This window comes from Acanthopagrus latus, chromosome 12 (assembly GCF_904848185.1).
Source record: "Acanthopagrus latus isolate v.2019 chromosome 12, fAcaLat1.1, whole genome shotgun sequence".
In the NCBI taxonomy this organism is placed as follows: Eukaryota; Metazoa; Chordata; class Actinopteri; order Spariformes; family Sparidae; genus Acanthopagrus; species Acanthopagrus latus.
Window position 1 is genome coordinate 25,048,466 of NC_051050.1, and position 16,884 is coordinate 25,065,349.

Here is a 16,884-nt window from a genome sequence, read left to right on the forward strand (position 1 = left end):
GGGAACGATGTCGCTCAAAACACAACAAACACACAAAGATTCACAAGAAAACCACAAAAACAAACAGAACACAGTTTGAATAGTTCAAGACGCGACAACAAGAGGAAAGATTCCTGCGTTCATGAAGTTCCTTTAGTAAAAGTACAGAAGTGTCATTAGTAAAGTATCACAAGTTAAAGTAAACATGCTCAGTAAATCATATATTTAAGTCTTATAGATCACAATTTAGCATGAAAAGTCAAAACCCGGCTCATCAGCAGTGACGACCGGACATGTGACGGTTTGTTAGTGAAACTCACCAACGTCATGATGAATTATATGTGTTAAAGTATAAACACAGACACAAACAGGCCGGCAGCTTTTATCTGTATACTTATGATATCTGTCATATTAAGACGAACAATTATATACAACTAGAAAAATTGTATTTCCTGCGAAAATACAGTGTGAGTGCTGAAGGCTGAAACGCTCTTGGAAATCTGCTGAACGTCCTGGCGAAATGTTGAAAAAGTCGAAAAGCCGGAAAAGTTGCAAAGTTAAAGGCCGAAAGAGCTTAAAAAGTTGAACATATTGATAGTTGAACAGTTCCATAGCTGCACAGGAAGCGGAATGGTTGAAGCAGTTGAAATTACAGAAAGATGAATATTTTAAGAAGATGAAGAGACAGGAAGGTTGAAGACGGCTGAAAGAGTTTAAAAAGTGTAACAATTTCATAGCTGAACATGAAGTTGAATGTTTGAAGGAGTTGAAAAGGCAGGAAGATGAATATCTGAAAAGTTTGAAAAGCTGTAGCTTAAGAAGGCTGAACGAGCTTAAAAATGTGAAAAAAGACTGAAAAGGCCAAAAAGTTGTAGAGTAAGAGGGAAGAACGAGCTTAAAAAGGTGAGAGAGGGTTGAAAAGGTGAGAGGATAAAGGCATAAAGAGCTTAAAATGGTTGCACACATGCTGGAGCAGGAGCAGAGCCAAAGATGAAAATGTCCCCATAAGGATGAATGGGAAAACGCCTGACAAACTCCTGCGATCTTTGAAAAAACTGTAATGGTTATGGTCAAAATATTTATTTAATGAGTAACAGGAGACATTGTTAAACGAAGTGATGTTGTTTATATTTCTGGAAAGAATATTTTAAAAAGATCAAAAGACAGAAAGTCCAATATCTGAAGAGGTTGAAAAGCTGTAGCTTAAGAGGGTAGAACGAGCTTAAAAAGGTGAAAAAAGACTGGAAAGGCAGAAAGATTGTAGAGTAAGAGGGCAGAAGGAGCCTAAAAAGGTGGAAAAAAGGTTGAAGAGGTGAAAGGATAAAGGCATAAAGAGCTTAAAATGTTTGCACACATGCTGGAGCAGTTATAGCAGAATGAAATTTGAAAAAATCCCCATAAGGATGAATGGGAAAAATTTAGCAGAAAAAGCTGAATATTAGCAAAAGTAGAAAAGGTAGAAAAAAGAAAAATAGTCGCCATCATGTCCTAAAAAAGCTGAACATTTTGATGGTTGAATGGTTTCTGTAGCAAAAAGTTTGTAGAAGGAGAAGCGAGCCAAAAAACGTACGGAAGAATAATAATAAATTCCAGAAGAACAATAGTGTGAATGCTGACTCAGCATTCACACTAATTAAAAATGCAAGTTTATAGTTAATAAAGTTTATTTACAGTTATTTCACACTGTTAACAAGCAATAACATGCTTTATAATTCTTTTATTAGCAATTATTTAATTGAAAGTTGCAGTTGATGTTCATAATGATTTATAAATGGCAATAAATACTGTGTAGTTTATTTACAAACATTATTTGGACGCCGTTAAAGAGTTGCAGCAGTTTCCTTTAACCTTTATAATGATTATATAAATGTCTTATGAACAATTTTATTTTTTCTTAACAGTAAAATTACTTAATAAGCTCTTCTTAGCATAGAAATAAGTTTAAATAAGTTGCATATTTAAAGTCAAAATATTTGTTACTTTCCTTCTTCTGTCAGAATCTGAGTTTTCATGTGTTTACTGTCACTGATATTATTTCCTGAATGATTATTGTTTGTGTCAAAATGCAGAGAAATACACAGATTTATACTTTATTTTTCCAAATGTTCTTTATGGAGCTCTGTAGTTCTAAAATCCTGGCAGTGGCCCTGACTGGGAACACAAGGAACAGAACCGAACAGAACCGAACAGAACCAAAGAGGCCAACTGACAAAGATTAACTGAAAAACATTCTTAAATGAAGACGACTAATTAACAAACAAACAAAGAGAAAATGTTGTGAACAGTTTGAACTGAAAAAATAAGAGGAAGTAGGAAAACATAAAACTCAAACTGTAGACGAATGATTCATCCGTGCAGAAGATTAAAGCTGTTAGCAGCATGTAGAGAGACAGAATGTGGCTAACGTCAGCAGTTAGCGAGCAACATTAGCATCTCCGTTCACTCACTTTGAACTCTGGTTTTGGTCTCCACCACCTCAGAGACAGTAAAGTTCAGTCAGTCTCTTCTCATTAATATTTCTACAGAATGCTCCTTTAATATAACACAAGTTTTACCAGATTAGTACATTTACTTGATTACTATTTGTCATTGTACGTTTTTGTCCTATTTTTACTTATTTATACTTTAAACTCTGGAAATATTGAAGCAGAACTTTTACTTCTCATACTTGAAGTAAGAATTGCTGATGATACTTCAGTTCTTCTTGTAGTGAAGTGGAGTAAATTTATATTAATTTAGAATCTGAATACTTCCTTCACTGATGCAGTGAAGGAAGTATTCTAAATTCAGATGTGTCTGTCGTGTTTGTTTACAGTCGATTAAATCATTTCTGTGGCTGCAGAGCGTTTTGATTAAAGGAGCATTACGTAGATTTGGAGGAGAAATTCGAACTCAAGAGTTTAGGTTTTCTAAGATGGCAGGAGAGACACGAAGAGACTCGACTTCTTCTTACAATCGATAAATCCTCCAGAAAGTGTTTCAGCTTCTCGTCTGGACTTGTTCTTGTTGCATTGATACCTTTAAATCTTTGATTCCCGCTCTGCAGATGTTTTTATTGATTTTACTTAATATTTATTTTACTCTTCCATGATGATCCAACACTTTATTAACATCTTCTGTTTCCTGCAGAGTCCTTTATTCCACTGATTTCACTCTTACTTTATTTTACTGGTCCGTCTTCGTGTCTTCATGTCTCTGTTCTGATTTCATGTTCTCTGTGCTGATCGATCCGATTGATCCTGGATCATAGGAGACATACTGAGGTGATTGTTTGACATGAGATCAACGTGATCTCAGTGTTTGTGAGTTTTTTGCGACTGACTTTGAAAGAAACAGATTTGTTGATGATACAAAAGGACAAACAGTTATTATCATTATCTCACCGCCTGCCAGGTAATTCTTCACCTATTGATTAACTGTTTAATCTGTGGGAAATATTAACGATCCACTGACTGATCACAACTTGATTATCAATCAGTTGTTTAAGAAAAACAAAATAAAAAGAGTTTTTAACAGTTTGTGAAACTGTCTCAGTTTAATTTTATAAACAAACGAGAACGTCAGCGAGAAGTTTGATTATTTCTGTACATTTATTATAATTATTCTCTTTCTCAATAATATATATATTTGCTCTGTTACTTGTTGGATTCATGAAACTGAAAGTACTGGATGAGATCAGTCTGACGGCAGTCTCAGTTCAGAGGAGAAACACTGGACCAGGACTCAACACAGACCGAGAGATCGATGTTCTGACCCGGATGAAGCGACAGAACATGTTGGAAGTGACAGCTGATCATTAACAGGAGCAGAGGGAGGCTTCACACGGCTGTCTGGACGGTTTCAGGTTGAAACTTTTAATCCAACCTCATGAATTTAAAACTATTCCTCATGTCACAGTCTGAGGAAGAAGCTGCGCTGATGTCCGGTGAAGTTAACAACAAAAAAAAAGTTCCCTGAAGCTGCTTCAAGTCATTTTTCATGGAAAACATGCTGAAATGTTTCTGGTCCAACTTTCTCACCTGTGAATATTATTTGGATTTGTGTCATATATGACAGCAACAGCTTGTCTTTAGTTTCTGTTTCTATAGGACGACTGTGAAAGCAGCTTATAGAGCGCTGGGACCTTCATTTGGATCAGACGTGTTCAGTAGTCGACCGAGAGACAAAAAGATGTTTGATCCTGTTTGTGTCGTGAATCACACATGGTGTCAATAAAGTTTGTTGTGATTAAAGTGAAACTTCATGCAGTTGTGTGTGTCTCAACACCAACGTGGAGCCAACACCGTTCAGAAAAGGTCGTGAACGAGATGAACGTCACAATAAATCTGCTCATGTTGACGACTGCAGATCTGGTTCTGGTTCAGTTCTGTGAGCTGCTGATATACAGGAGCAGCTCGACAGTGGTGAAGTCAGGAGACGACTGTCGGCTGAGTCGTCGTCTTTATAATAACGTATCTTCAGTCTGATGACAAACAAACATCATGTGTGAGATTAATCACACAATTCAAACAGGATCAATAAATGATCCGTCTCTCTTCATCACCGCTGGTTCTGGTGACTTCAGCTCTCTGTTATGATCCATATTCATGTTTGTTGTTGGACGGTGACCTCGAGTGGACGTAGTGATTGTTATGGCTGCAAAGGAGGAAGTCAGGTGGCGTAGTCGGCTCATCGGGAGGAGGACGGGGTGGACAGTTGGGTCGAACAAGCGCCGGACTTGGATGCAGGAGACAGCAGCTCATGACAGAACTGCAGTGATGGTGCTAACAGTCCAACCTAGTCAGTCGGTTTTGGTTCTTGAGATTTGGATCACCAGCCGCCACCGCACCAGGTCAGCTGAGCCGGACTCACTCTTCTTCATCACCTCGGCTCAGTTTTGATCTAAACCATAGATCTAAATTCTGACTTATTTCCCGCCACGCAAAGTGATGACGTCTCATCAGGATCCTGTGGTGGTAAAATGTACAGACTGGTGGTCCAGGTAACATCACGTCACCTCTGCGCTACCTGCTGCTCGCTTCTGTTGACTGTTTCTGGTGTCGTTTCTGGTTTCTGGAGTGAAACATGACGTCAGATAAAAATCACAGTCTTGTCTGCAGGAAGTGGGAATGTGGTCTTTGAAAAAAAAACCATGTAGACCTGCTGATTGTGGTGGAAAAGCAGCATTAGTTGATGGTCTTTGTTCTGATGGCCTCTTCTGACAAGTCCACGGTCAGAGGTCAGACCAGAACCGACCCAACAGAGACGATCTCTGAGAGTCTTTATCATGAGATCTATGAATAGAGGCAGAAGGAGGAGGTGGGAGGTGGATTTCCATCGAGCCTCCGTCACCCTTGACAGCATCGTGTCTCATTCAGGACAGAGAGGCTTTAAACGACCCCTGGAGTCCGGAGGAGGGCCCTGGGAGACCGGAGGGGTCGTGATGGAGGGATGAGAGAGAGAGAGAGAGAGAGAGACACTGAGAGAGAGAGGGAGAGAGAGAGGGGGGATGGACCGCAGCCAATCATCGACAAGCAGAATAAACTGGAGTGGAGACAGAGAGGAGATTTCATAAAGACGAGCATGATGTCTCAGAGGAGGACCGAGGACAGACACGACGGACGGATCCGGATGTGAAGGAGGAGGTGATGAGGAGCAGCCAGGTGGTTCCGTCCAGACTCTCATCTCGTTCAGCGGGTGGTACAGGCCGTCAGGAAGCCGAACATCAGAGCCTCAGTGCTGGATGTGATCCCAGCGTGAATTAGAGACACCTCCCCTCCGTCCCTTCATGTGCTCAGACGGAGGTGTGCGGAGGAGAGCCCGCGGCCGATGCCCGGAGAAAACCGCCGGCTGTGTGCAGGCAGCTGCGGCCGACAGGAAGGTGGTGGTACCCGAGCGATTCTCCTCTGCGCCCCGGCTCCGGCTCCGGCTCCGGCACCGCTGAGGAATGGGCTGCGCTCCCAGTATCCACGTCTCTCAGAGCGGGGTGATCTACTGCCGAGACTCGGACGAGTCCAACTCCCCGCACCAGACCACCACCATCTCTCAGGGCACCGCGGCCACGCTGCACGGGCTCTTCATCAAGACCGACGCGGCGGAGACCATCCCGTCCGTCATCACCTACCAGAACCGACACTCCCGCAACAACTCGTGCCGGGATCGGAAGGAGAACAGCGGGGGACACGTCCGCATCGAGGCCGAGACGCAGACCAGCCACACCAGCGTCAAGGTAACAGTGTGTTATCAGAACCATCCTCATCCTCATCTTCATCATCCTCATCTTCATCCTCCTCCTCAGCAGCAGCGGAGGGTAGTGAGAGCACACAGCACGTGAGGAGGCCCGTCTGACTGTCTGTCTGTCTGTCTGTCTGTCTGACTGACTGTCTGTCTGACTGTCTGTCTGTCTGTCTGTCTGTCTGACTGACTGTCTGTCTGTCTGTCTGTCTGTCTGACTGTCTGACTGTCTGTCTGTCTGACTGTCTGACTGTTTGTTTGTTTGTTTGTTTGTTTGTTGTCTGTGAGCAGAGGAGGCCCGAGCCTCTTCCTCCTCTGTGAACAAATCAAGACACAATCAATCTTTTATTAAAGGAGCAATGTGTCGTTTTAATCCAGAACTGTAGTATTAATGAGGTAATAACACATAAGTACTGAACAACATGAGGTCCCAGAACACTGCTTGAAAGCTGGACAGGTGGCGGGGTCCGCCACGTATCAACAAAGTGCAACAGTATATCCGTGTTGTCCTGTGAGGTCAGTTTGTTTGTTCAGTCATGAACACAGTGACACTTTGATTATCTGGTTGGCCAGTAAAGATCTTTCCCCTCTCATTAACATTTCTACGTAATGCTCCTTTAATCAGAGCCCTCTGCAGTCAGTCACAGATCTGAGTTTATTAACGAGACAACAGAGCGTCAGTGGTGAAGTACTCACATCCTAAAGTAATTTAAAAATACTCCACTACAATTACAAGAACAGCTGAAGTGTTGAACCTCAAGTATGAGAAGTGAAAGTACTCACAGTTTTTACAGAGTTGAAGTATGAAGTACAATTACCACAGACGTGTATCTAGTAAATGTACTCGCAGCCACGATGTCGTCTGATAAAATACGTGTTGTATTAAAACAGTTTATAAAGTCGTTGAAATGATCTCTGACCCACAACATCGTTAAAAAGCTGCTTACATTCCAACATACCAGGCAGAGTAATTAAATACACAGTTACTGTATAAAGTACTGACCCTCTGAGTGGGTTCACAGTGAGTACTTTTACTTTTTTATATTTTACTACATTTTGCGTGTCAATGACTTTTACTTATATTTGAATATTCTGTCATCATCATCATCTTGATATGATATAATACTTAAATGTTCTCAGGTCTTTGCTGCACTGTGCGGATATATAAGTATTCAGATCGTGTAGTAAAAGTACAAATACCACGCTGATCAAATACTCCACTACAAGTACAAGTCCTGCATTTGAAACCTCACTTAAGTAAAAGTTGTTATCAGCAAATTTAATTGAAGTTTTCTGAAGTCATAAAAAGTTCCCTGACAGTTTTACAGTTTATTTTGTTACTCTACAGTATCTGATCTACTTTATTACTTCTCGCCATGCTCCGTTAAATATGTTACAGGGTAAGATGAGATATTGATTGATTATGAATCATTTATAAATCATTTAAAGCTGTTACAGTGATCGCTGACTTCACCTTTAACAACGTTACAAAAGCTGCGTTTTCATCAGTTTATCAGTTTTCATATAATAAGTTGTGTAAAGTATTGATTTCCTGAACGGCTGCACAGTAACAGTGAGTACTTTTACGTCAATCGGCTGATATTTGTCTGATCAATGACTTCTGTAACATTTTGGATGCAGAACTTTTCCTTGTTTTGAAGCAGTTTGTGGTCGAATAAAGACGTCAGGAAACTAGAAGAACAAGAGTTTATCTTTGTTCTGAGTTAGAAAAGCAGATGATCTTCTGACTGGTGACACTTTGAGGCCGGCTGTCACGTTACGTAAGAACTGATCAACTAGATGCACTTCATTGTTGCTCATATTGATCAGAGTGTGTAAACAAGCTTCTGTTGTCGCTCACATTTAGACCACAAGACGGTCAGGAGGTCAGAACCGACCCGACACTCGATGGGTTACAGTTGATCTTCATGCGACTTCACACTGATGCCTCCTCCAGTCGAACTTTAATCGATTAGTTTAATTATTTAATCACCAGCTGGTTTAGTAAATGATTAATCAGTTGTGAATTTTTAAGACTAAAGTTCAGAATTCTGTGATTGCAGCTTCGAACATGTGAATATTTTATAGTTTCTTTGTTCTTCTGTGAATTTTAACTGAACGTCGGAGTTTGAGGATGTTATCTTTGTCTTTTTCCAGCTTTTATCTGACGTTTTATAAACAAGAAAATAATCAACAATGAAGATACTCAATAGTTGCAGCTGATGTTCAGATTTAAATGATTCAAAACAGAGAACAGCAGAAAATCCTCCACTGACGAAGCTGCCGGAGGAAGGAAGAAAAAATGATGAATCAACTATTTTTTGATAATCGATCAATTGGTTTGAGTCAATTTCAGAAAAAGAATAAGCTGGTTAAATGTGAATATTTCTGGTTTCTTTCCTCCTGCGTGAACGCTGTAAGGAAACATTTATCTCCATTTTAAAGATCAATTAATGTGGAAAATAATCCACAATGACAATAATCATTAGTTGCAGCTTGATATAAAATACATGAATGTGGTCTCAGTTAGCTTTATGCTACACATTGATCCTCATGTTCTTTAGCCTGTATTTGTTTGCATTCTGGTGAACAGCTCCATTAATATTAGCAGAATTAGCCGTTAGCACTTCCTGTTTGCAGTGAACTCATGTTCGTATGGACATTTATCACTTGATCACTTTATACTGGAGAAAACCTAAAAACATGATTATTCTCAAGCGAGTTCTGCAGCAACGAGGAGCTCATGTTCTCTGTGATTTCGAGTATTTTTCTTTGATTCCAGGTTCTTAAATGTGAATATTTCCTGAAGGTTTTTCCTCCTCTTTGACCTTAAACTGAACTTATTTATGTTGTGGACAAAATCAAACATTTAAAGACATCATTTCACCCCATAATCATTGGCTGCAGCTCGAATTCAGATTTCATGTGAATGTCACAGTGATATAACGCTGCTGTCGGGTGAAGACGTCCATGTTTCATTCATGTTATATAAGTGAAATGTATGTTAAGTGTTTTAGGACAAAGAGCTTTGTATTAGCTGGACGACAGAACGCTTTAATGTTATATAACAGGCTGTGAAACGTGGCTTATCGTCATCCTCGTCTTGATAAACGGAGATTATACGTATTAATAAGTGAATGTGAACACTGAGAGCGGCTCGGACTGTTTGGGGGATCAGATCATCGGTCTAAAGATCATTGTGCGGTTGTGTACATGTCTTGTCATGAGGGAGCATGTGAACAGATACTTCTTCATATTTATGATCGACCCCCAGAGGATATCGCTGTGTTTGGTTAAGAAGCGGTGCAGCAGATGATGGTGTCAGCAGACCCTCAGAGGAGAGTAACTCTTTCAGGCCTGGATCGGATCTTACAGGATAAAACAGACCTTTATCACGTCAGTTTGTCAAAAGGAAAACACAAAAACTGCAGAACAGATCTCCACTAGACGCACAGCGGCCATTTTCCTCTGACATCACTGCTGCGTTCCAGGTTATAAGTCCTGTTCATGTAGTTAACCTGAGGAATATTTATGTTTTCACCACCTAAAGACCATGAATAGTGACAGTCCAGAGGCACTGAGGGCCGTATGTCAATGTGAAACAACAAATTTAATCAACGTTATCGTTCAACAACTTCCCGGCTCGCTCTGCTTTTTAGTAGGAAAGCTATGAATTATTTCTGAACTATCAACGCTCATCTTGGACACATTCATTTGAGCCTTTTAAGGGAGTGAAACTCTCAGTTTGGGATCTGGAGCTTGTTGTTGTTGTTTCTCTCTTCTCTAAAGTCTCCAGCTGCTCCAGTTGTTTAGCAGAACTCTGTTTGACTGTGAAGCTCCAGAACTGTTCTGTGGGCTACTGAACGACACTGCACCTGACTTTATATCATTTCTGCAGTTTTGATTTTAATTTTTGGTTCCGAAGTGTTCCTGCTGACCTTTAACAGACTTGTGTCATTAGCTGAGGGTCTCACAGTCGCTGTGTTCTCTGGTTCGTCAGCTGCTCTTCCCTCAGTTCCTCTCTCTCTCTCCGAGGATCAATGATACCATTTATTATTAAAACCATCTGCCGTTCCCTGCAGGATCTTCAAAATCAGCCGCGGTGTTGATCACACTGCCGTGTGTGTGTTTGTGTGTGTGTGCATGTTTGTATACACAAGTCATCTGTTGAGCCCTCGGGTCAGGACGGAGTGTGAACGGTGGCATGTGAGGAGCTGATGCTGGTGTCCTGTGCAGAGATGGCTGCAGGGTGTAAGAACATACAGAGCAGTGATCGCGAACAAAACAGGTTCTGTGTCCTGGAAAAAAAAAATTCTGGAACTAATCGTGCAGTTCTGAAAATCTGACAACAGTTTGCAGAAAGTGTTTTTCTGTCTTTGTTTGTCTTTGCAAACACAGAATGGTGATAATAAGAAAGGAAACAGAATGATGAACAGGACGGCGACAGAATAAATCCGAACACCAGTGTGATGATAAAATCTGTGGCTGGAGAAGAAAAAGTTTACAGATCACAAGAAGTAGTCGAAAAGACAAAAGAGACTCTTTAAACTAACAGAGACTCGTGAAGACGTTTTGAAGGAGTTCTGATCACACTCCAGTCATAATCTGAGTTTTGTCAGGTGAATCTGTTGTGTAGCTCTTTTGAAAAACATGTTTTTTTATCCTGTTTATATCATAAATGTAAATTACACTCATTACATCATAGAACACTTCATTTGTGATCAACAGAATGATTGTTGCCGATGTTTTTGCGACTTAACATGAAGAACTGATAAAAAAAAAAGTTTGTCAAGAGGTGGGAAATTGTTTGTTATTGTACTTAAGATTTTGCAATGCATGATGGGAAGATATCTGGAATATAACTGGCATTCTGAGGTGTGTGTAAGAAAAAAAGGTGCAATAGAAAGAAATTCTGTAATCAGAGTATAGCAACATACAGTGATTGAGCAATAATATATAGTAATGCTAACATGCCAAAAGGCTAACAGAATGCTAACAGATTCACATGCTAACAACAGGCTGACATGGTACACATGCTAACATGCTAAGAGGCTAACAGAATGCTAACAGACTCACACGCTAACAACAGGCTGACATGGTACAGATGCTAACAGGCTAAGAGGCTAACAGAATGCTAACAGACTCACATGCTAACAACAGGCTGACATGGTACAGATGCTAACATGCTAAGAGGCTAACATGTAAATAGGCAATTTGTTTGGGTTAACATAAAAAATGGCACATTGCTCTTATATTATGGTCAAATTACATAATGTAGTACATTTACAATAACTACAGATACAGAACAGAAACAGAATGTCATTATACACCAAATTACTGTGTTTTTATCTATATAACTGTTATCCAGTAATTTTCTGTAAAATTACTGATTCTACCTTTAACTTTAATAGTCTTTGAATTCTATTAATATGACGTGAGCTTCAGTTAGCTTTGAGCACAAATGTCCTTCAGAGGGAGACTTTTTACTCTGATCCTCTGAGTCCATGTCAGAGCCTGAACTCTGTTACTGTGCTGGAGGAAACAAACTGGATCAGAACTTTTACTGTCAGCAGAGTCTGTTTGTACAGAGACTGTGTCGACTGTACTCTGCTGTGTTTTTCACACTTGAGGAGTTCATTTTGAAAACACTCCAGCCTGAATAAATTTAAATCTGTTGTCATGTGAACAAAACAAAAGAGCTTTTGAGATTGTGTGTGATGCATCATTTTAAAAAAATCAGTGTAGTAAATCCTCGATCCTGCTCAGTCAGAGGTGGACGGAGACCAAACGTCGACCTGACAGGGCAGCTGAAGTCCAGACGCCGTGTTGAAAGCATCAACTCTTCTTAAACTGACATTTAGTGTTGTTTCAGATTTATTTAAGACCTTTTTTTTTTTTATTGCTTTCTTGTTTTTTTTAGTAGCTTCAGAAGTAAACAGAAGTGAAAAACATGGAAAAGAAAAACTAGTTGAGCTTCTAGGAAGATAATGGCCGTTTGAGTGCAGACTCACATTGTGTTAAACTATATTTTCAGATGTCGCCTCCTCAGTGTGGACACAGTCTGAGCCCTGTGTGTGTGTGTGTGTGTGTGTGTGTGTGTGTGTGTGTGTGTGTGTGTGTGTGTGTGAGCAGGAATGTCATCAGGCTGTGAAGTGGAAAATAGTTTGAATGTTGGACGAGGACAACTGTTTACATGCAAAGGAGTTCCTGTAGGTGTGTGTTTACATGCACGTTATCTCACCAGAGCGTAGTCTCAAGTCTTGTTACTCTGCTTTTCAACATGTAGTTACTACGACTGAAGGAAATGTTAGTCTTGTACGTTTCTGCTAAACCTCAGATATGTTGAATCTGAACGTTTCTCTCTGTTGCTTCTTTCTTCTTGTTGAGGCTGAACTTTGTTTCTCTCTCATCACGACGTCGTGCTTCTGTTCTGCTGAGGTTTAATTCCTGTTCTGGTGGTGACGATCATGGATGGAGACGTCTGCAGGTTTCCTTAAAAAGATCCACTTTTTATCTTGTGATATTTCTAAGAGAGGCTGAGAACTGAGAATCATCAAGTTTTTAAGTTTTATTCAGTGTTGAAGTGATCCAGTGACAGTTAGCTGTTCATCCATGGATTTATCTGGAACAGAAACTACCGATAGAGAATTCTGCAAACTTTAAATGGTGACAATTAAACAAGACCTGATGAAATTTAAAGAGTTTATTGTGGCGACTATAACCAGCTATTTTTCATGAGAAGTCAGATCATCTCCATCTGAGATCATGGCGACCAAAACAGGTATTTGACCCCAAACCATGATGTTTATCAAACATTAACCACATGTTTTTTATTCCTAAACCTCAGCAGAGCATAAGGACGGTGTTGTGACAAGAGAGCAAAAAATTCTACCTGTAAATCAATCAAATTTCTTTTATATTGAGTCAAAATGCAATTCAGTGGGCGTTACATGTGATGTAAACTAAGACATGAGACTTAAAGAACACAAAATGCAATAAAATGAATTGTTCAAATAACAAAAGCTTTTATGGTAAAAGAAAGAAGAAATATGAAACAGTAAAATGTAAATAAAAATCTATATAAAATATGGATGCAAATAATAAAAGGTTGTGATGAACCTTCATACATTAAAATAAGTATTACTATTAACCCGAACAAACATACTTTAGCTTTATTTGCTTAACATTTATTTTTTATTCCTGAGAATAGAATAGAAATGTAAAAGAAAAAGAACAAAGTTAAAGAAAAGTGTTGAACTGTCCCTTTTATTCTGACCCACATCAGAAGGTACTGATGTCTGTTCTGGATCGAGACACGTTTAGTTTAAATCTGTTCGGTAGTTTTTGTGAAATCCTGCTGACAAACTAACAAACTAACAAGCAGACGCAGTGAGAACAAGAACCTCCTTGGCTGGATTAACCGGGTCCTGGTTCTGAGCACAATAACAGTCTGTACTTTGTGCTATTATTGGTCGAGTCGTATCAGATTTTACAGTCGCAGCCGAGATGCTGGCGTGATAAAGATAACCCACATCAGAGTATCAGTTGATCAGTGTGAGATTATCTCGACTTACTGCTGTGGAGAGAAGTCTCGAGGAAGATAAGTGCCACCGACCTCGGGTCCATCCGGGCCCTCCAGCAGGCCGGCAGCACCGCAGATAACAGGAGCGACTGTGATCCACGTAAAAACAACCGGGCCTGACTAATGCGACGTGATGACGGCTCGGTATTTCTCTGAATACACAGAATAAATAACCTCTCACTGCCGTTCAGATGGAAGGAGAGTGACATAATGCGTACGATCAGACAGCTGGAGGCTGCAGTGACCCACACAGGAGGTCCGGTCCAGATGAAAGGTCCACTCCCCCCTCTGTCACTCACCCAAAATGATTAGACGTTGGCCCGTCAGTGTAAACAGGCCTTTCTGTTCTCCGGCTGTAATGTAAACCCACTTGTCATCCCTCTAATCTACCGTCATGGTAAACAGTGAAAACACCTTCAAACGAAGACGTTAAACATGCTGTAACTTTGTTGGCTTCGTTGTGTTTCTGCAGAATAAACTGCCGGAGCAGCCCTCCATAATGGCAGCGCTGTTTAATCTGTATCATAACAACGTGTTTGCAGTATATGCAGTGACATGACGTACCTGAGCCCCAGTGAGTAATTAAGGGTTTATTTATACAGCACCTCTCAGAGCCGTCGTTACAAAGCGCTTCACCAAAACACACCGAGAGAGACAAAGACCCGGTGGACTGAGCTGGAATGAGTCCGGAGAAGGCAGCACACGCAGGACAGGATTTATAAAGTCAGTCTGAGTTCTGCGTCAGAGGTTTTCAAACCCAACGTCTGCAGCAGCAGAGAAACTGCTCGAGGGGAAGGCGGCAGCTGACGATCGGAAATAGAGAACTTGGATATCTGATGACTGGCTGCTTTACAAAGCTCGGTCAAAGTCAGAGACAAAGATGCTTCTTATAGCTGCAGAACTTAACTGAGAATTATCACGTTTTTAGGTTTTTCTCAGAGTCAAAGTGATCCGGTGACAGTTGTCCGTACATCCATGAGTTCATCACAAACAGAAACTACTGACAGTAAATCCGGCAAACTTTTAATTTGCCAAATGTAAAGAAATCTAGACTAAAATCTACACGGCTCCAGTCAGAGTCCCCCGCCAACCCACTGACTTTATTGTACCAACAGATAAGAGAGTAACTTTAAAAATGTGTCCTGTTTGTTACTAATTACTAGTCAAAAAATATCTGTAACGTAATCCAAGTATCACAACTTTATACTATCACACATATTCCAAAATACTGTAGGTCCTGATGTTAGAATGTGGACGGTGCATTTCTGATTAAGTTAATATATAACATGTGTATATGTAATTATATGTGTAATTAACTTGTACTTTTGATACCTAAATACTTTGTTTATCAGAAACTTAAAACCTTTAACTCGAGAACTGTTCATGTCGGTGACTTTCTCTTTAGTTCACTTTACTTTCGCTCCAGTTTGACTTCCGTGTACTTTATACACAAACATGAAAGTATTAGATTTAAGATGTTTCTGAACAACAATATCAAGAAGCAGATAAACGTTTTAACTCCATTTCTTTCCTCACAAGTCTCTCGGTTGTGACCAACGAAGCTTCCTCTCCTCACACATCCGTCTTCTGAACTCTCTCCGCCTCTTAAATCTCCCTCCGCCTGTTTCCCCTTCCTGTATTTCCATGAAGTCACCTGATCTAAGACTCCATGTAGCTCCAGGACATCTTCTCCCAACACTTCCTCCATCATGTCCGAACTCCACGGACTGATCCCTCTCCAGCTGTGATTACTGAGCTGTTCCTTCCTTCCTGTCCTGGTTCACATCTGGCTGCGACGTCCTCGAGTAAAAACAGAATTACTCACTTTCTCATGAAGCCTCAGCGCCTCCTGACATCGTCGGAGGTTGTGCTTCTCGTCATCACAGAAGCGCTCGACAACTTTCCTTTAGTCTCACGAGTCTTCTGCTCCTCAGCTTTCTGACTGGCTTTCTTGTCGGTGCGCTCAGGTCGTCTCCTACCTGACCGACCTCACGTCTTTGCCCTGCGAGACTTCAGCAAGATGGCCGACGACATGGAACTGACACTCAGAGGTCTGAGAAACTCATCATGGTCCGACTCAAACAGCTGTGAGGATGATAGAGATCAACAGACTGTATCTTTGGCTTCTTCAGCACTTTCAGAGCGACCTGATAAGCACAATATTCCAATTTTATGACAACATACAGCACGAAGAGCAAAAGAATAAAAGTGTTTCCTGATCATAAAGGTCACTAAAACTGACACTAAAACTGTTCCAGTTGAAACACTTGGTTTGATTAGGTTACAGTCTCTCGTGTCAGAGTCGCAGGTTTTGCCCTCAGTTTGCATTCTTTGTTCACTCTAAACCGGCATCACGCCAACACGTGTCTTCATAACATAACCTACGCTTGAGATTGTATGAAGATAGCATCATTAACACAATATCAATATTTATATTTTTAATATCAGGGTTATCGTGGTGTGTGTTACACAACAACAAACGTGAGTGAAGGTTAGATAAACTCAATAAATGTGTTTGTATCACTTTTTATAAATAATTATGAGAAACTCAGAAGAATTTTATTTCTGAGACGTCAATAAACATGTTTTCTTACATAGTTATTAACTCTTCTGTTCAACAAGCATCTTTAAAAAAGACCTGAATAATCTAAAGTGTTCCCCACATTTCTTTGATCCTTTACCTCCATCACTTCTCCAGGTGTAGCAGTTAGACCTGTTGATGACGCTGGTGGTTGTGTGAGTGTAGCTGTGGCTTGTGGCGTTTCCACCTTTAAGTCTAATTATCACCAGCAAATATTATTGATGTTCTCTTGAGTCAGCGGCTCTCGGCGACCTCACTGCTTTAGTCACGCAGTGGTTTGTGCGTGGCGTGCAGCCCTCTCCTCCGTCTTTCTTCGTCTCCCCGCTCTGTTTTTGTGGACACCTCATGGATATTCATCTCCAGCCGGGTGGAGACGTTAACCTGGAGACGTCCCCTCCTGTGGGTTATGACTGTGCTTACAAACAAAAGAGAAAAACCACATCGTTCGATGAGAAGTGACTCAGAATTTGCTAAAAAAAAACAAAAAAACAGATACCTGACGGTTAAAATCCCAGGCGTGACACACACA

The 16,884-nt window shown here is 40.6% G+C and overlaps 1 protein-coding gene across 3 annotated transcripts in view; it reads left to right on the forward strand.

Annotated features, from left to right (window-relative positions):
• The window catches only part of pde8b (phosphodiesterase 8B), an 86,478-nt gene that overhangs the window by 40,362 nt on the left and 29,232 nt on the right, over nucleotides 1-16,884 (forward strand). Inside the window, exon 1 of one of the 3 annotated variants that reach the window (XM_037117349.1) lies at nucleotides 2,627-6,187. The exons of the other annotated variants lie outside the window; for them this stretch is intronic. Coding sequence (XP_036973244.1) covers nucleotides 5,906-6,187 — 282 coding nt within the window. The 5' untranslated portion in view covers nucleotides 2,627-5,905. Of the gene's footprint in view, nucleotides 1-2,626; nucleotides 6,188-16,884 lie in introns of those variants that run through there. 3 annotated transcript variants of the gene reach the window in all.